The following is a 20396-nucleotide window of genomic DNA, read 5'->3' as shown; positions in this document are numbered from 1 at the left end:
GCAGCCCTCTCCTTTTTTTTATTTTATTTATTTTATTTTATTTTTCATTTATTTTTATTAGTGGACAGCCCTCTCCTTTACCTGCTGATCTGCCAAGGGTCCATGAAAGACTTCCTTTGGAATGCAGGGGCCCTGCGGTAAACAGAGCTAGAAAACCATGAAACCCCCTGCCTCTGAGGCCTTTCTCTTACTAACCATGGGATCCCAGAGGAGTGTCTTGATCCCATGTGTGAACCACCGTGTTGCAGCACAAGCTGGGGTGGCAACCCCAAATAATTTATGCAAAATTTATGAACCCAACAATGCTGTAGGTTCTATCTTACAAAAGGGGACTTTGAACACACAGACCTGTTACCAAAGGTCCGAGGTCCTGCCGTCCCAGACTAGAGACAGAATGCGCAGAACACCGTTTCTCCTTACTGGATGCCTGGTACACCCAGTGTGGGCTCCCTGGAGTTCTGGGTGATTGTCATTGGAGAGGACAACTTTATTCTGCAGTTTTGATCAGTCAACTTGAGAAGGCTGGTCCTGAGGGTCTGTGGACAGAGTCCTTGACTTAAGGTTGGAAAATACAGGGGCCTTGCCTCCCGGTGAAACACCCCGGAGGCTCCCTGCACTGGCGAGCCTGCAGCACTTCCCCTCCACCTTCACTGAGAGACAAAGCACTGGAAATAGCCCTTCCCCAGACACCTTTGCTTCTCACAGGTTAGGAAGGACTTCTCAACTAGATTTTACTTGAATAAACTGTGGGGTTTGTGGCCGGGGGGTTCTGCGAGGACAGAAGACAAAGGGAGGGTCAGGCTCCAGCCCCCCAAAACCTGCCCCTGCCCTGCCCTGCCCGTCCACCAGGAGGTGCTGGGACTTTAGGGTGGGCTGCTCTCCAGCCTCATGAAGGCCTCATGAAGCTGTCCACCCAGAGCCGTCCCCTAGGGGCTGCCACATCAGGCCAGGCTGGAGCTGGAGCAGGAAAGGGGGTGATGGCACCAAGGTGGCTATTGCAATTTTCTTCCATTTCCGGCTCCAGGTCTCCACGTTGTCACAGTGGCGTTTCCTTCAGGGTGAGGGATACAGTGGTTAGCATGGAAACTAAGGCCTGGAGGGAACAGGAGCAGCATTCCTGTCTGTCCCTACGGCTCCTACAGTGATCTGGGTGTCAGGGACACTGTCTGGCGCTGGAGGAGGCGTCAGCTGTCCGCCGGACAGTGAGGGCTACTGTTCCATCAGAAGGAAAGCCGGTGGTGAGAAGCCAGCCCCTGCCCAGCAGACCGCCCAGTGCCGAGCTTGGGGTCCTGAGCAGGGGCCCTCAGAAGATCTTGAAGCCCTTCAGTAGCGTCAGGGTGGGTGCCTTGCGCTTGCTCTGAGCCCGGGATGACTTCACAGTGACCAGCTTGGCCTGTGCCACAGCAGGCATCTCCTTCAGGCTGGCGGTAGAAAGTGTGTTGAAGGTGCAGCTGGCCAGCCCATGGCGGGCCGTGAGTGGGGCCTGGTGATGCACAGCTCTCTCCTCCGAGATGAAGAGAGGCCTGGCCAGGGAGTTCTTCTCCAGCTCCCGCCGCGCCTCCCGTACCGCCTCGTGGAAGACGTGCTGCACGTGCTCAAAGTCCAGGCAGGCAGAGACCTCGAAAAACAGGCACCCGAACCTGCCTGCCAAGGCGGCGCCCTCTGCCTGGGTGACCTGCCTGGCGAGGAAGCAGGGGGAGTCAGGGTTAGGAGCATCCGGGTCAGGCAGGCCCGGCCCTACTCCCCGCTCCTCGCTTACCAGCTCCATGACCTGGAGCCATCTTCATCTCTCTGAGGCTCAGCTTTACTCATCAGTAAAATGGGAGAATGACAGCTGCCTCTCAGGGTTGTTAAGAAGATTAAGAAAGACGATTTGTGTCAAGGGCCTAGCACAGGGCTTGCTCAGTGAATGGCAGCTGATGTCACCTAAGCCAGAATGTCAGAACGAGGCTGAGGGGAAGGGAGAAGCTGGCCCAAAGTCCCTGCCTAGACCCTGCCTGTGGCCAGAGGAAGATGGCCGCTCTTAGCCCCATATCTCCTTGGCTCAAGTCCTGACCAATGCAAAACTGGGTAGTCAAGATATACCTGGAGTGACATGCAAGTTAGGCCTTGGAGAACAAAATGAAGCAGGGCAAAGACTAACTGAATTCTGCCAAGAGAATGCATCAGTCATAGCAAATACTTTTTCAACAACACAAGAGATGACTTTACACATGGACATCACCAAATGGTCAATACCAAAATCAAATTAATTACATTCTTTGTAGCCAAAGATGGAGAAGCTGTATACAGTCAAAAAAAAAAAAAAAAAAACAAGACCTGGAGCTAACTGTGGCTCAGATCACCAGCTTCTTACAGCAAACTTCATGCTTAAACTAAAGAACACTGGGAAAAACACTAGGCCAGCCAGATATGACTTAAATCAAATCCTATATGAATTCACAATAGGGGTAACAAATAGATTCAAGGGACTAGATCTAGATAACAGTGTGCCTGAAGAACTGTGGACAGAGGTCTGTAATATTGTACAGGAGGCAGTGAACAAAACCACCCCAAAGAAAAAGAAAAACAAGAAGGCAAAGTAATTATCTGAGGAGGCTTTAGGAATAATGGAAGAAGAGAGAAGCGAAAAGCAAGGAAGAGAGGTACATCCAATTAAACTCAGATTTTCAAAGAATAGCTAGAAAAGACAAGAAGGCCTTCTTCAATGAACAGTGTTTAACAATAGAAGAAAACAACAAAAGGGGAAAGACTAGAGATCTCTACAGGAAAATTGGAAACATCAAGGGAGTTTTCCACCCAAAGAATCAAGATAGGAGAGGGAAACGTCAACAACCTCAGATTCGCAGATGATACCACTCTAGTGGCAGAAAGCAAAGCAGAACTAAAGAGCCTCTTGGTGAGGGTGAAGGAGGAGAGTGAAAGAGCCAGCTTAGGATTAGTATTAAAAACACCAAGATCATAGCATTCGCCCCCATTACTGCATGGCAAATAGAAGGGGAAAAGGGGAAAGTAATGACAGATTTCCTCTTCTTGGGCTCCAAAATCACTGTGGACAGTGACTGCAGCCATGAAATCAGAAGATGACTGCTTCTTGGCAGGAAAGTGATGACAAGTCTAGACAGTATGTTGAAAAGCAGACATTACTCTGCCAACAAAGGTCCATATAGGTCCTTTATCAAGGCTATGGTCTTCCCAGTGGTCACATACAGTTGTGAGAGCTGGACCGTAAAGAAAGAAGAACACCAAAGAATTGATGCCTTCAAACTGTGGGGCTGGAGAAGACTCCTGAAAGTCCCGTGGACAGCAAGGAGATCAAACCAGCCAATCTTAACGGAGATCAACCCTGAATATTCACTGGAAAGACTGATGCTGAAGCTCCAGTATTTTGGTCATCTGCTGTGAACAGACAACTCATTGGAAAAGTCCCTGATGCTGGGAAAGAATGAGGGCAGGAGAAGAAGGTTTCAGAGGATCAGATGGCTGGATGGCATCCCCAGTGCAATGAACATGAACTTGGGCAAACTCCAGGAGATGGTGAGGGACAGTGAGGCCTGGCATGCTGCAGTTCATGGGGTCTCAAAGAGTCAGACACGAGTGGATGACTGAACAACAACTCATAATGGTGGAATCAAGTATTTGTAACCACCTCTCATGATGATGGGATCAAGTATTTGTAACTTTCAGGAAGGTCCTGAAAGCATGGACATCAGGTGAGAGAAAAATACTGGCCCTTTGGTAGACCAGATGTCCAGAAGAGATGGAGTGGGGGCAGTCCCCGAGGGCTGGAGACCAAGGTTTCAATGGCTGAATCCCACTGCTGAGCGGCCTCACCCACCATCTGTGAGGATAATGACACAGCCTGTGAGTTTAGAGGAGACCCCAGGGTGAGTATGGAGGGAAAAGATTTCTGAGCTAAGGGTAATCTGGCAGAAGAAAAGCTTGGAGCAGGTTAGCCCATCAGACAGGGAGAGTGTCTAGGACAAAAAGGGTCAGGGCACAGCACAGAATCCATTTCCCACCCAAGGTTGGTATCCTGTCAGTTCACAGTTTCCTGAAGAACTCCTTTTGAAAGAATACTTGGTATTACATGCATTTGTGATGAACTTGAATCTGAAACTTTGTCAATGTGGTGGTTGAATAATGAGCTTTCAGAAACAAGGACCCCATGTGTGCATGCATGCATGTGAATGGCTGACCCCGCATGCTACATTATTACCCTTTTTGCTTGTTTTGGCATAGCCTAGCAAAAATGGTATCAGTGGTTTAGGAACCACTGCCCTAACCCACATTTTACCCTTCAGCTGCAAGACAATCATGGGAGACACTGGCCACTGCTCAGCAAACTTAGATTGACTGTGCCTGTCAAATCCTGACCTACCAACCTCGGGACTCAACCAAAGAAGGAAATGGGGATAAAGCATCATGACTCCTTCTTAGGGAACTGATGCTGCTTTGCTCTTTGCTCCCAAACCACTTTCAGACAACCCCTTGGGCAAATATTGGGATCAAAATAGTGGCCTACTTTTTTCCTTCATATTTAAAACTGGTTTATTCTCAGTCTGGTCTTCTGATTCCTCCTCTAGGCTCTGGGGGCTCTGATTCCACAAAGACTACCTTTTGGCTTTAAGTTCACACAACTTCCCTCATTCCCTGAGATGGAATTTGTCTGGGTGTGAGGGCATGCCCACCTTTGAAGGCTCCTACTGTGAATCTCCTTTGTGAGACCTCACCTCTTTTCCCCACCAGCCCTGGTCTATATCAAACGTCCCCTCCTTTCTAACACCAGTCAACGGGTCTTTGGCATCTGGGAAGCAGGGGTGACTGGCCTTGAGGAGGGAGGGGTGAGAGGAAGGCTGCCCTACCTCCCAGATAGACCAGCCACAAGGGATGGACGCCCCTGCTGGAGAGGGCCAGTGGGGTCACTCATCAGGTGAAGGCGTCACAGCCTCAAACACCTCAGGGGCCAGTCAGGCAACTTGAATGTGTGGGGAGGGGTAAGCCATGGGGACTGTGAGGCCTGTGGTCAGCTGGAGGGAGCATACCCCGCCCTAAAGCATTCCAGTTCCAGGTCTTTTAAAACACTGTGCTGGCCAAACAAAATATGACTGCAGTACTCATTGGTCATCTGCCCCCTGGCCCAGTTTGTGGCCTCTGATTGAAGTCCAGCCCTTTCTAAGAGACTCCTGCCCTCAGCACAGCCAACAGTGGGAGTGAGCCTGGGGACCTCACTTGGGGGAGGCGAGAGCTAGCTGAACCAGAGCAGACTGGCCTGACTCAGGCCGCCTATCAGAGCCTCTCTCTCCAGAACTGGAATTGGGCCCTGGATGACCAGCCAGCTGCAGGGAGTGGAAACAGAAGGTCATATAGTCTCAAGCAAGAAAGGGTGAAGCCAAGAGAGACCTCAGAGCCCCAAGAAGACGGAAGGAGTGGCCTCTCTTCCGACCTTCAGGGTCCAGCCCCTGTGCAGCCTGGATGCCTTTCCCTTCCTGCCCAGCACTGCCTGGAAGACCTGCCCACCCTGCACTCTTAGAACACGCCTACATCGGAGGGGATCACTCTTCTCAGCAGCCAAATCATCCCCGGAGATGACACGGCCTGGATGAAGGAAGCGAGCCCCGGGCTGTGGGACAGAGCGCGTGCTCACCTGTACTGGGCCATGTCCAGCTTGTTGCCCAGCAGCAGAGCCGGGAAGCTGCGCTGCGTCTCCTTCGCGTGCAAAGCGAGCAGCTCCAGGTAGCTGCTGCTGCCCTCGAAGCTCTGGCGGCTGTCGACGCTGTATACCACCAAGAAGGCGTGGGCCCAGTTCAGGTAGCGCTCACAGTTCCTGGGGGTGTCCTGGGACAAAGCAGGCAGCCTCAGTCAGGGGCAGAACAGGCGGGGGTAAAGGACTTTACCTGAGCTCCCTTCTCCCTCCCCTCTCCCCGCCTCCCTGCTCCCCAGGTCTTTGTACATTGTTCCCCAGCAGGGCCCTTTTCAAAGGGGCACTTGAGTGTGGATTTGGCCTGATGTGAAAGAAGACATTGTCTCTGAGCCTCACTCCCACCACCCAACCACAGACCGGGAGACCTTGGCCTCTGGGGCACAGAGCCAAGACGCTGGCATGGCCCCTGCTGAGACCTGGCTGTGCCTGGGCACTGCTGGTTTGGGGTCAGGTTCACGGTGCCCCTTTGGCTTCTGAGAAGAACTGGCATCGGGCCTTGGTAGGGGATGGTGAGAACATAGGGAGGTGTAGGTACTGGGCGGGGAGGGGGAGCTGGGGTCAGGGGAGCATCTGTAAACACACGTGTGCACCTGTGAACACGGGCACCAAACCCCGGAGCGCAGGATCTCAGAGCTGACACCGGCTCTCATCGCTTCTCCCCAGGCCCTGTCCTATCCCTTCCCATTTGGCAAATCAGTGGATTCAGGCTCAGAGAGCTCAGCACCTCAGTCAGGGACACACAACAGACTGGAGCTGAAAAGGTGTACAGATTCCCACCCGAGGCCCCCACTCTGGAAGCAGGACTCCTCCAGAGGCTGCAGGGATTCTCAGCTCCTCAGGGGTAATGGGGGGGTAATGTTACCAGGTCTGCAGTGTCCATGACCCTCAGGTGGACAGGCTGGTGGTCCACGGTCTCCTCGGAGCTGTAGGTGTCCTCTGTAACACAGACGATCAGCCCAGTCAGAGGCAAGCCGGCCACTCCAGGGTGGGCTGGGTCTGACTCCCAGCTTGCCTTTCTGCCAGACCCTGTGCACCCCTGGGGGGCTGGCTCTGGGGCTGGCTGAGCTGGGACCACTGAAGAGGCCTTGGCTCTCAGCCACATAGAGGACACGGGCCAAACCTCCCACCAAGGAGATGCTGCTGCACCTGTCAGGGCTCAGAGCATCAGAGGTCACTCACAGAACATGTCACAGAGGACGGGACGGTGTGCTGGTCCACCCACCAGGCCTGCAGAAGGAGGTGTGCGGCCCCTGGGCCCAGGGAGCAGCAGAGGCCTCGGGAACTACACTGCTAGCCCCTTCCTCCTGATCCCTAAGCTTCTCCACCCTCTTCTCCAAGCACAGCACCTTGCCCACAGGAAGCCCCTCGAAGACAGTCAGGACAATCCTCTTGCACTCAGTAGGGGAAGGGACATGGAAGGGAAAACACACAACGTGATTGAGACTGGGGACTCAGATCTTGTTTAGAAGTGCCAAGAAAGTTTTACACATAATCTTTGTCAAAATAAATGCAGAGGAATCTAGTAGAGTTGAAAGTTCTAGGTTGGAGATACGGAAATCAAAACCAATGTCAGCTACTTTTTAGCTGTGTGGCTTGGCCAAGTCTTTTCAACATTTTGAGGCTCTGTTTCCTAATTTTAAAATAAGGATAACGTGGGACTTCCCTGGTGGTCCAGTGGCTAGGGGGCCTGGGTTTGACCCTTGGTCAGGAAATCAGATCCCACATGCCACATCAAACACCTGGCTCAGCCAAATAAAAAAAAATTTAAAGTAAATAGGGATAAAGTGATAACACTGGCTGACAGTTTTCAAGTTTTTACTCTGTGTCAGGCACTGTGCTAAAGGCTTGTCCCTGCACCATCTTCAAGGGCTGTGGGAGGACTGGATGGGCCCCTAGGCACGGACCTGGCCCTCCGCAAATGCCTGGCAGAGGACGCTGGGGACATGGTGCTCCAAAGTTTCACCATTCCTAGGCAGGTTCACATTCCTAGGTGATTTTTTTTTTAACTTTTTATTTTGAAATAATTTTAGACTCATGTAGAAGTTGCAAAACAGTACATAGAGTTCCTGTGTACCCTATCCCCCACCTCTCTCCCCTCACCGTTAGCACCTTATATAACCATAGTACAAGGATCAAAACTAGGAAACTGACTTTGGTACCATACTATGAACTGAACCACTGATCTTATTTGGATTTTTATATATTTTTTTCAAAGTTCTCATGACTTCAAACCTGAGAAACAGTCAAGTGGCCAGGCCTGCAAAGAAGACCTCACTGTCACAGGCAATTGCTCTCCCCACCCCCAAACGTCCCCTGTGCCACTGGCCTACATGTGGGATGCACTTGGCCCTCACCTTTCCCTGGGGGGGCCCTGGGCCCCCAGATGACCCCAAAGAAGAACCCTCTGGACAGAACTGGGGTCCTCTCTGCCTTGCTGGCAGAATCCACTGTGAGAATAGTGCCCCCCCAACTCTGGCGGAATTCACAAACACTTCTCTCTGAGGGTCACTGGCAGACAAGCCAGGCCTGGACACACGCCAGGTCCACTAGCAGCCAGCAGAAATCGCAGACAGCTCCCATCCCCAGCCTGCTGTGGGGACTTGGATAAATAGCCGCTCTTGTTCAAAGACAAAAAAAAAAAAAAATCTAATGGAAAATATGCCCCAAACGTTTAACTATATTTGGTGCAAGAAGAGTGGATGCCTACGTCTCGTTCAGATTTGTCTTTATTTTCCTGCCAGAGTTGTCTGATGTGTGCCTTTTAGGTGCTTCCCAAGTCCTGGGCCCAAGGAGGCACTGTTGCTGTGCCCAGCCTGGGGAGAAGTATTAGCCCAGGCTTGGTCTACTGTGGCCCCGTACAACACAGTAGCCTTTCGAGATTCCTGTTAGCTCTGCTGAAGAGAGATGACAAGGAGGTGAGACCCAGAGGAGAGAACTCTCTCACGGCCATACAGCGCCCTGTCAGAAAGAGTGAGAACTCAGGGCTCCATGGTGAGACCCTCACACACTCTCTGTTCAGTGGACCGGCCAGTCCTCCAGCTCCATCTGGGCAGAGCAGAAGCTCCCCGTCCAGCCGCAACTGTGGAACATACATAGGTGAGCGAAGAAGGCTCAGAGGTCATGAGGTCATCTTATCCAGCTCCCTCGCTCCCTTGCAAGTGAGGTGACTCCAGGGGCTGGGGTTAGGGGCTCCTTTTCAAGATGCAGTCACGTCCTGCCTTCCTGCCCAAATTCCCTGCCCTCAGGACATTCTGAGGAATGTCCTTTAATTAAATAGGGGCTTCATAACTCCTAGGGTTCCCCAGGTGGCAATCCCTGGGGATCTCAGGGGTTCAATCCCTGAGTCAGGAAGATCCCCCTGGAGAAGGAAATGGCAACCCACTCCAGTGTTCTTGCCTGCAGAATCCCATGGACAGAGGAGCCTGGTGGGCTACAGTCCAAGGGGTCACAAAGTCCGACACGACTGAAATGACTCAGCACACAGCACAACTCCTCGTTCTAAATGAAATTCTGAGGACTTAATGCTGAGAGAAGTTTCTTTCCCACTTTCTTTCCAAAGTGTCTTTCTCTCATTTACACTAATAATTTTTAAAGCACCACCAAAGGAGCTCTTGTCAGAGTATGTATAGGATGATGCTTCCGAAATGGTACCTGTATCCTTGTTGGAGCAGGTTGGGGCGGGGAAGAGAGGTAAGAAGCTGTCATTCTGCCCCAGGCAAACCAGCTAAGAGGCCCCCAGTCCCTGTGAGAAGAGGGTGTTCTGGAGGCCCTGCTCCCTTTCTGGAGTGCTCAGCACAGGCACACAGGCACTGAATCTCTTGGCTCCAGTAGCTCCCAACCCGTAACAAGGCACAACTCACCCACAGAATAGAGTCTATTAGTCCTATTACAAGGCCCAACTTATTATTAGTATTATTAATTATTATTACAAGGCACAACTTATTATTATTAGTCCCATAACAAGGCACAACTCACACACAGAGCACAGTCTATTAGTCCTATCTTCCAGATGGGGAAACAGGCTCAGAGATCCCACAGGCTTCTGACATCAGGCCCTCAATAGCATACCACTCATGCGTGCTCAGTCATGTCTGACTCTTTTTTATCCCATGAACTGTAGCCCGCCAGGTTCCTCTAACCGTGGGGATTCTCTAGGCAAGGATACTGGAGTGGGTTGCCATGTCCTCCTCCAGGGGAAAGAGCTGGAAACAGGAATGAACAACACAGGTCTCCAACCCCAAGAGGCCTCTTTGGGCTCAAGCTCTTAGAAGGTATTTGAAAAGATGAAAGGGTGTTTTTACATCTCCACATGGCTAACTCTCCCTTAAATGCTCAGACCTTTCTGCACAGAAGAGAATCTGGTCAGAGAGTCCCCGCTGTTGCTGGAACCAGCCACAGGATAGTGGCTGGAACGTTTAGAAAGTGGACAGGATCCCCAAGGAGCAGCACTGGCCTCCCACAATGACTGACGGAGAGCGTCCGGCCGTCTCTCCAGCTCAGAAGCTCTGAGGGTGGGGTGAGAGACCAAAGGCCGAGGTGACTAACCACTGCGCTGCTGCCACCCCCTCAGCTGTCTGACTTCACATTCCTCCACCCTCTCAGAACTCCAAAATTGCTCAATCAGGAAGCTCAAACTACCACTGTAATAGGCGCCCCTGGTGGGACCCTGCCTAAAGCATATGAATTGGGGGACAGGAAGGAGAGAGACTGGAGGTGGGTTGTCAAATAAAATACAAGATGACCAGTTAAATTTGGATTTCATATAAACAGCTAATAGTTATAAGTATGCCCCATACTTACATTGAGGCAGGCAGAATCTGTCTTCTGAGGCACTGTCCTTGAGCATCTCCATTTTTCCTTCCCAGACATGCCCGCTGTGTGACTTTTCTCCCTCCCCACTCCCCTCAATGACCAACTTCAAGTTCTGACCTCTCCCAACACCACCCCCCGCCACCCACAATTGCATCCTGTGTCTCACTCTGGAGGTCACTGACCTCCGCTAATCAATGGGCTCCCCTCAGACTTACTGATGACCTTGGCCCAGAAAGTTCCTTGGGTCTACTTCCTCCACTGCAGTGGAGGGGTGTGTCAAAGCACAGGTGGTCACCCCAAACTCTGAGGAATAAATCCCCTTAGGGACTGTCAGCAAGTTGCCTGCCCTGCACTCCTGACTTAGCCAGGGACCCCTTTTGCTTTCTCTGTTTGACACCCTGGGGTTTTGTGTAAGACCTCCTTTGAAGAAGAGATTCTGCTGATGAAGGAATAAATTCTAAAAGCCATTGAACCAAATAGCCATGATGCCCCCTTCCTGGTCTGACACTGGGATTCAATATCCCAGCCTGGACTGAGGGGCTGATGGACACCTGGGGGCTAAGGATGCTCTTTCCTCCTGGTGTCACAAGGGCATTCCATCAGAGGCCTACTGTGGGCGGTGCTTCACTGTGGAGGTTTCAATATGTGGGACCCCAAGGGTCCTCCCAGAGCCTTGGATTTCCTCAGAGGGCCTTCGAGGGTTCCACACAGCTTATTCAATTCTCATGAATGGGAAAAATAATCTAAGACTGCAGTCCCCATTTCCACAAAGCAGAGAGCATCCAGACACCCCATTTTTCTCAGTGGAAAGTTGACCATAAAGAAATGCTATAAATGTGAGCCTTAAATTACGTTTATACTAATAAAATTTTCTATTTATTTAGATATTGGGATTCCATTAAGCAGTTATTTGAGGAAAGTGTTCTGCTGCTAAAATTAATTTTCAGAAACACTGATCTAATTAACTTGGGGGAATCTCAGCCACCACAGATGGGAAGCCATTTGAGAAGGAAGAAGGAAGGAGAAGAAAATATGCATTCAGTGTCTCCTGTGGGTCAAGTCCTAGGCTAGATCTTTTACATATGTTATTTCTTTAATCCTCACAGTAATTCTCTAAGCTGTTGAGCATAGCTATTTTTATGCCCATTTTAAAGATAAGGAAACAAAAGTTCAGAGGTTAGGTGATTGTTTCAAAGGTGCACAGCCAGCAAGTGACAGAGCCAGGATTCAAACTCAGCTCTGACTGACACCAGGGCATCCCTTTCCCCAACAGACCATGAGAGAGCCACCAAACAAGACTAGTTTTCTTGTGTGGTTAAAAAACTGGTTCAGAACCCAGTATCACTAGGGAATTTTCCAAATGTCTTGTCTAGCTTTTCTGGAAAAGTACACTAAATGACGATATGGAGGAATAACACTTAATGGATGTGGATGATCTGCAATGTTTGATTTGTTTTTTTCAAGTCTCATCATACTTAATATTTTAGGGCAAATCAACTTCACTCAGTTCTCTTAATTGGGCTAACCCCCAGGTTATCTGGGGGTGTGCTGTGGAATGGTACATTTCTGGAACCTAAAATATTTTGCCCATGGCCTGTGTTATGCTGATGGCTCCTCCCCTTGGCCCCCAGTGTGGTTCTGGTCAGGCCTGGACCTACCACAGTGTACGTGGGTGTGCAGGGGAGAGTCCAATGGGACACAGCCAGAGGAACGGGGAGCAGTGGGTGGGTCCTTACCCAAGTTGGGGTCGTATTCACTGATAAACCTCCTCGTCAGAAACTTCACGGTCAGGGCTGCAAGAAGTAGAAAGAAGTTGGCTTAGTATCCCCATTGTGTCTGGCTGCTGGACACTGGAGGCTGCTCCTCTCATTTTAGAGAAGACTTTTCTAGGTGTTGTAACCCCTTTGCTCCCTGGGGGAATGTGGCTGGGGAGCTGGTTTGAGAGGCTCAGATGAAACCAGAAATATGGGGAACATGTCATTCCCAGTTGCATTTTTTTCGGGGGAGGCAGCAAGAAAAGAAATGAGAGGCAAGCCTAAGGGGTGTTTGTATTTATGAAGACCCTAATTAAGGGGCCTGAACCCATGCAACCAGTTACCATAGGGTCAGCCTAGTGAGACTGCAACTGAAGAGAGACATCCCCTTCAGAGATGAGACACAGAGATTCGGAAGTATGGGGGCATTTATCCCAGTCTTGGCTATAAGCCAAAGAGAGGGTGCAAGTTGAGTTGATCAGTGAGTAATCTCTGGGAGGGGTATGAACCCCTCAAGTAAACACACTCTAGTCCTTAGTCCTCAAGTCTTGCCTCTAAGGCCTCCACACTCATCATGCAAGTTTCACAGAACATAAAACCCAGGGAAGTTGTCTCCAGGTGGAATGCATTCACAAGACTGATTTTATTCATAACTTTAGCTACGTAAAGCCAAGGGCCAGTCCACTACTATACTGGACTCTTAAAAAGTAGCACAATATTTTATTATTTTTTCATTTTATTTTTTTTAAGTAGCACAATATTTTAAAGAAAATCCTTAAAATTCTATCCCAGGATTCCTAACAGTGTCAGTTTGCAAAATAATTATCCAGGGAATACATATTTTAACATTTAAATTCCTTCATTCATGTAGTCACTGGATAATGTACCAGTGACAGAGCTGCGGATAACAGTTTGATTTTCTAAGGGACGAGGGGAGGTCTTTTCTGTAGGACAGTATGATTCAGAATACCCCCTTTGAGTCAGAGGGCTGGCTTCAAAACTGGAAAGGAGACCCCCAGTGACTCTCAAAGAAGGAAACTCATAGCAGAGCCCATGACGGCCACTCACTAATGGCTGTAACTGGAAAACAGCCAGTGGAGGAGCCCCCTCCGCCCTCCCACCTTCAGCTGCCTGGAACTGAGAGTAGCAGAGGGCCGTGAACGCTTTTTCTGGATCTTTGCGTACGTGACACCCCAACCACCTGAGTACCAGCTGGGTGAGAGCTACCAGAAGTGATGGAGGCTGTTCAGTGTTGCTAGAAATGGCCTGAGTGGAAATCCAAGAGCTTTGTTCCTCAAGGCTCAGCCCGAGGCACCTGAGATTACAGTCCAATGTGTTACCAGAGAGTCAAGAGAAGGGTCTGGCTTGAAACAAATACATTTGAAAAGAATTTACACTTCTGTTCCAGAATTCCAGGGAACTGAGGTGAGGAGTGGGGAGTGGCCACTCTCCCCCTGGGAAATCCCCAAAGTCAGTGCCTTTTATCGCCTCCCTTCAGGGGTCTGGGGCCCCTTCACCCCTGACTGAAATCAAGAAGCAGCAAGGCTGCGACTAAGCTAAGAGGGGCACGGGGCTGGGAATCAGGGCCTCACAGGTCCCTGGCCCAGAAGAGGAGACGGAGGGTGGTACAGGGCACGGAGGAGGCCAGCAGAGGACCGGGGACAGAGAGGAGACAGCTGGGATCGCGGGCAAGGAGGACACGGTCAGTGGGGAGACAGAGGGACAGACCGGCCAGGAACACAAGACAGCTGAGACACGGTGGAGCTGAAAACCAAGCAAGAGGGAGAGCCGAGAAACTGAGGCAAGGAAGACAATCACGGTGTCTCAGCCAGCTCACCTGGGCGCGGAAAGCCCCTAAAGACCGTGGAAGGAGCCAGCCCGCACACCCGGAGCTCCCGCTTCTCTCCACCGCTCCCCGCGTCTCCCGTCCCCGCCGATTCCCTTCCTTTCCGCCCGCACCCCACTCACCGGACTTGCCCGCCCCGCGGCGCCCCAGGATGGCCAAGTTGACCTCGAGGGGCGCGCTCTGCGGCCCGCCGCCCGCGCGGGGCTTCCCGAACACCGAGGCCATGGCGACGCTGCGGAGAGAGACGCGGGTCCCGCCTCAGGGCCCCGAGCAGCGTGCCCGCCCGTCGGGGCCTCGGGAGCGAGCGGCGGGCCCCCTGGCTGGCACTCGCGGGCCCGGCGGCGTCGGCGTCCGCTTCCCGGGCCCGGCGCCCAGCGGGCGGCGTTCCCGCGGCCCCGCCAGACCCGGTGGGGAGGAGGGGCCGGGCGGGGGGTGCCGGCGGGCGGGGCCGCCCCGAGCGCCGCCGACTCCTTGTAAGGGCCGAGGAGACCCCTGCGGGGCGCGCTCACGCTGCTCCCCGCCCTCCGGCACCCCACGGCTGAGCTGGGCCTCGAAGGTTAGGAGCCGTCACCGCCCGCAGCGCCCCCCAAGACCCGACGGGGCGGGGGGAAGGATGTTTCCAGCCTGGTCTGAATCTCCACTCAGTCACTTGCCATCAGCAAGAAGATCCACACCGCCCCCTCCTCCCCGCCCTTTGTCTTACCCATCGGCCCCGCCTCCTCCTCCGGGAAGCCTGCCGGGTTCCACTCAAGCCATGTGCTTCCTCTGGATCACAAGCCCCCTCAGCCTTGGCGCTCCAACTTCCCCAACCACGTTACCCTCCCCTTCGATGTGGGAACTGCAGAACCCATAAAGGACCCTGGCTTCTGGGAAGGGGGCGGGGGAAGATATCCTTACTAAGATGTCATGGCCAACCTGGGCCCAGCTTCAAGAAACCTAACCCAACCGGGATTACGGTTTTCTCCCGGATGGGAATTTATGAGTGGCCTAGCATGCAAAAGGGGCGTTTATTTGTTCTAAAACTTGGCACTCCTTCTTGCCTATGATTCTGGGACTGATGGATGAACCTGTCATTGCCCTTGAAACCCAGGGGAAAATCTGGACCTGCTAGAGAAAGGGCAAAGGACCAACATGAGGAATCTGGACATTTAAAATCTAGTGCCAGATCCTAAATGGGTGACCTAGGCAAGTCATCTCACTTCTTTGGGCTTTGGTGACCCTATCTATGGGCTCCTCTGGTAGCTTAATGGTAAAGAATCCGCCATCAATGCCGGAGTCTCAGGAGATGCAGGTTGAGATCCCTGGGTTGGAAAGATTCCCTGGAGGAGTGCATAGCAACCCATTCCAGTAGTCTTGCCTGGAGAATCTCAAGGACCGAGGAGCCTGGTGGGCTACAGTCCATAGGGTTGCAAAGAGTCAGACATGACTTAAGTGACTCTCTCTCTCTCTCTCTCTCTCTCTCTCTCTCTCACACACACACACACACACACACACACACACATTCCCATCTATAATGCTAAAGGAAGGGGGAAATGAATTCAAACTTTCATGAGTGGTTCAGGCCCAATGGAGAGTGACAAAAATCAAGCCTGGGTTCCAGGTCTAAGTACTTTCTAGAACCTTGTAGGATCTCTCTTTTGAAATACACCCCAGACCAGAGAGGGGAAAGATGTGGGCAGTCTCAAGAGACTTCTCGCTGCAACCCTTCCCCCTCCAAACCCCAACCCCCCTATCCTCCCACAGCTAATCTACCCACCTACGCACAAAAGAAACCAGGAAAGTCCAGGTCAGCAGATGGAGGGACTAGAATCAGAGCCTGATGGTAATAACTTCTTCTCAACCAAGAGAGAAAATTATTTTCCAGGACAGGACTTGAATAGTGACTCAGCCTAATTGTTTCTGGGAGATCATGGTAAAGCAGCTGTGTTATTAAGACTCTAAGGTGTTGGGAGGAATTTGTTTAGATTACACCCACAGGCCAGAATTGCTCACACAGCTAATGGCCTTTGAGTTGTAGGAGAAAAAGTGGGAGGCAAGTTCTGGCCACATCCCTGGGCTGGCCCGAGTCCTGGGAGGACAGACTTGTTCTGGGTAGGGCTATAGGGAGACTCGGTCTCACGGGAGGACTGCTGGAGAGAGGGCAAGCTGTGGACCCCCAGAGGCACAACAGGGAACAAACTTGGGCTCTGCGACTTCTCTACTTAAGTGATTTTGGGGGAGTTACTTTCCTTATCTTTAAGACTCAGACCAACTAGTAGATGGGAGCTTCAAGGTGGCAGGTTCCAGCTCAGTGATTTTCTGAACTCTAACCACCTGAGCTGTCCATAGTTAGAAGGGACTACTGTCTTTGGAGGAAATGAACCTCCTGACACTGAAGGCAATCATGGGGGTGAGATTTCAAGGTGCTACAAGGCAGGGGTCCCCAACCTCTGGGATCTAATGCCTGATGATCTGAGGTGGAGCTGAGGTAATCATAATAGAAATAAACTGCACAATAAATGTAGTACACTTTAATCATCCTGAAACCATCTCCACCCCCAGGTCTGTGGAAAAAAAAATTGTCTTCCACAAAACCAGTCCCTGGTGCCAAAAATATTGGAGACTGCTGTTGTAAGAAGATACCACAATGATTTGCAAGATGGGATGAGATGATCCTTAATCCCCTCTGGTTCAGAGATTATTTGAACTGGTTGCCAGCTGGTTGCTCAGGCCCTTAGCTATGACTGCTAAGTGCTCAAAGTCTGCCCCTCCTATGAGGTTTAGGAGGAAAACAGTTGCCCACCTCACAGCTGCAACCACTCCCATTCTCCATCCTCAGCCTCTTCATCTGTGGGCTGCTTGTCCAGCACCCAGAAGTGCCCACTTGGACCAGAAAGGCCCTTGGAATCATCATTTACTGTCAAACCATGGAATAAGCTGGGCCTCAGTTCATCATCTTTTTTTTAAGAATATTACTCTTGCATGCTTTTTCTCACACATCACTATATTCTCAAACACTACCAGCAGTTCCAAAATCTATCCAGAAATACAGTCAAGGGACTTCCCTGGTGGTCCAGTGGTTAAGACTCTGCACTGCCACTGCTGGAGGCACACGTTCGATCCCTGATTGAGGAACTAGAGTGTGACATCTCGTGGCCAAAACAAAACAACAAAACAACCAAAAATACAGTCAAATAATTATGGAAATTTGACACAGGAAATATGAAGTACTGGATCAGACCTATCAGGTTGAAATATAAAAATCTGAACATTTTCCACCTATGTCATTCCCTGGAGGGTAGAATTTATTGAATAGGAATAGCCACTATTTGTGATGCAAATACCATCACCAAATTATTAACCTATCTTGGGGATTTTGTAAAAATCTATGAACAATGTTAACTAAAAGGACTCTTTTAGTTAAAGGATTTGAAATACACGTTTGGAATTCCTATCAATGAGAAATCATCATTGATTTTCAGATGGCCTTCTTGGTCTATTTTTCAAAGACCCCAAAACTCATTCAGAATTCCCAGAACTGTAATATAATTAAATATCTATTAGACTAAACCAATATGTTAATAATCTCCTATAATTATTCACAATACACTTTCTGCTTTTATCCATCTGTTCCTTATTATCATCCCAGGAGATGGTTATCACACCCATTTCATCGTGGAAGAGTTACAGAGACACTTCATCTTTAAAATAGGGATAATATTAAGTATTAGATGAGATAACATGAGAATGTTCCACCCAGAGCTTGGCCCATAGCCCCAAACAGCAAATGATAGTTTCCTGAACTCACCCAGACACAAATAGCTCACACTTCTTACCCAACTACCAAGAAGTCAAAACTGTTTAATGACCAGAAGTTTGGGCACTTTAGGTCAAGAGAGAGGTGATTCTACTAGAACCAGTATCCCACCCCTCCTTATCACCACCTCCCCACCTTTGAGGCTTTTATAAGGGGCCCTCAGGCACTCAAAATGCAGAGGATGTGGCTCCTCACCTAGCAATGGGCTCGAGAGATGCTCAATAGGTATCTCCAGAGTGGGTGAGTCCCATCTAGACAGGTCTGGACAGGTAGGACTGGGTCTTGCCACCCACCCCACCCCTAGAAGCCATTCCACATATAAAGCTAACATTTTTGGGTCCCTTTGAGATGTCACTGCACTCCCTGGAGGTACAATATGATAACCTCTTCTGTGATTTTTCAATTATAAAGTCAGATGTGAAAACTGAACAAAACCTTAGAAGTCAGATACAAGCTCCACTTCTCAAAGAACCGAGGCCTGGACAACTTGGGTAGCTTTTGCAAGTCAGAGATAATACCCGCATCAAAACCCAGCAGGAATCCTGACTCCTAGTACAGTGAGCTTCTTCAGGTACAGGCAAGCCCATCACCACCCTGTGTGCAGAAACATCACTATGGGTGGCAAAGGCCAGGAGTCACTCATCAGGCAGGAAGGCCATGAGGTCACAATTGGAAACGACTTCAGTCTCATAGGGTTCAACCCCTTCATTTACGGCGGAGGATAAAAGGGAACTGCCCAGCACAGGAGGAGCTGAGCCCAGTCCTCCACCAGCCTGCAGGGTCTCCTGGGTCAGGGGTTGTGTCTCCTCCACCAGCCTGGGGACTCCTCCTCAGGTTAGGGCCCGGTCACTGCAGAGAAAGAGATGAACGAGGCAGGGTGCGCTCTGGAAAAACTCAGAGTCTGACACAGAGCCCCATTGCCTGCTCCCATCCCCAACCTCACAAAGTAGAGAGGGAGGCTGGTGTGGGGTCGCGCAGGGCCTGGGAATTCCGTGGGCTGTCCACAGCCATGACAGCTCCTTGTCCTCTCCAAGTCCCAGAGGGACATTTGTCCGGGTGGAGGAAACTCTCACCAGCTGCAGAAATCACCCCACTGGGCCCTTGGGCGCAGAGCCAGAGTGCAGAGCCTGGATCTAGTCTCAGAATCAAGACCCCCCACCTTGGCTGACCTCCTCCTCACTTCCCCTCCTGGCTGTAAGGGTGGGAGTTGGGTGTGTGCGCTAGTGCCCAACTCACTGAACCAGGGCTGGACTTGTGGACAAACAAGGCTTGGGGGCAAACTTCAGCCTGGAGGGGCTTGTGCTCTCAGGAGAGGTGCAAGCAGGGGTTCTGCCTGTCTGCCAGTTACTAGGTGCCAGGAATCAGCTTTTGGGGAGGGAACTGTGGCCCCCTGGGGCTCAGCCCCTTCCCTACCCGCCCCTTTGTTTGAGCCTGGCAGGGGGCAGCTGTTACCCTTCCCAAAGACAAGGCTAATGCAGGTGAGGAGGGGCAGTCGGGCGGGGGCCTGGAGTCAAGCAGACGGGGTTCCAACCATCCCACATCTTCAATCATAACCAAGGAAAGGCCCATTCCATCTCCAGGCCTCCCTTTCCTCATCCATGAAATGGGAACAGAGACATTCTTCCTGTCCTTGAGGCCACCAGCGAGGTCAGAGTCAGGCCTGGGCACTGCAGAGCCCGCTTTCCTTCAAGAGGGGGACTGTCACGCCTATAGCCAACATCTAGCCGCAGGGAAGGACAAAAGCTGACAGAGGGCCTGGTACAGTATCCATGGGGACTCTGGCCCACCCCTTCTATCTCCTCCTCCTCTTCCTGTCAGGTCTCTGGGGCAGAGAGTCTTGGCTATTTCTGGCTGCTGCCTCCAGGCTTCAGGCTTCCCAGGCTCACACAAGTGTTCCCCACACCCCGGCCCTGCTTTGATGGGGTGAACTGGACTGAGAGTTCCCTGGCAAGAAAGGCACACTCGTGCTGGATCTACAGATTGATACGTGAGGATCTATGCATGCATGTGTCTTGGGGGGAGGGAAGCTCCCCAGCTCCCCTCCCAAGTATAGCTTTATCACTGTGAGCCGCTGAGCCACTCCATCCTCCTGAAGACCTGCAGCTGAAAATCTCCTGAGGGGAAGATACATCCTACACAGGGCTGGGCCTCAGTTAACTCACTTGTAGCACAAAGTAGCAGAGAAGTTAACCACTAAGCTCCCTCCGGCTGACATTTTAGAACCCAGAGTCTTAGCTGGTAATCCAGGAAAGTTCCAGGTAAGATGGATAGCAGGAGGCCTGGGGCTCTCTGCTACCAGCTACACAACTCTGGGCAATTCCCTTTCTGAGGTTTCCCTGGTGGCTCGGGTGGTAAAGAATCTGCCTGCAATGTAGGAGACCCGGGTTGGATCCCTGGGTCAGGAAGATCCCTTTCAGAAGGAAATGGCAACCCATTCCAGTATTCTTGCCTGGAGAATTTCAAGAACAGAGGAGCTTGGTGGGC

The 20396-nt window shown here is 51.2% G+C and overlaps 1 protein-coding gene across 7 annotated transcripts in view; it reads right to left on the bottom strand.

The window, feature by feature from the left end:
• RASL12 (RAS like family 12) overlaps nucleotides 1–15017 on the bottom strand; it is a 28542-nt gene extending 13525 nt beyond the window's left edge. The window contains exons 1-5 of one of the 7 annotated variants that reach the window (XM_043920381.1): nucleotides 14239–14742; nucleotides 12175–12309; nucleotides 6567–6640; nucleotides 5648–5838; nucleotides 18–1675 (exon numbers count right to left, since the gene is read on the bottom strand). In XM_043920381.1, coding sequence (XP_043776316.1) covers nucleotides 1417–1675; nucleotides 5648–5838; nucleotides 6567–6640; nucleotides 12175–12309; nucleotides 14239–14341 — 762 coding nt within the window. In that variant the 5' untranslated portion in view covers nucleotides 14342–14742 and the 3' untranslated portion in view covers nucleotides 18–1416. Of the gene's footprint in view, nucleotides 1–17; nucleotides 1680–5647; nucleotides 5839–6566; nucleotides 6641–12174; nucleotides 12310–14238; nucleotides 14763–14819 lie in introns of those variants that run through there. The other 6 variants (XM_043920378.1, XM_043920380.1, XM_043920377.1 and 3 more) reach the window with 6 other exon arrangements.
• Nucleotides 15018–20396: the final 5379 nt, after the last annotated feature.

Source organism: Cervus elaphus, chromosome 12 (assembly GCF_910594005.1).
Source record: "Cervus elaphus chromosome 12, mCerEla1.1, whole genome shotgun sequence".
NCBI lineage: Eukaryota > Metazoa > Chordata > Mammalia > Artiodactyla > Cervidae > Cervus > Cervus elaphus.
This window is presented reverse-complemented; position numbering and strand designations above follow the sequence as displayed.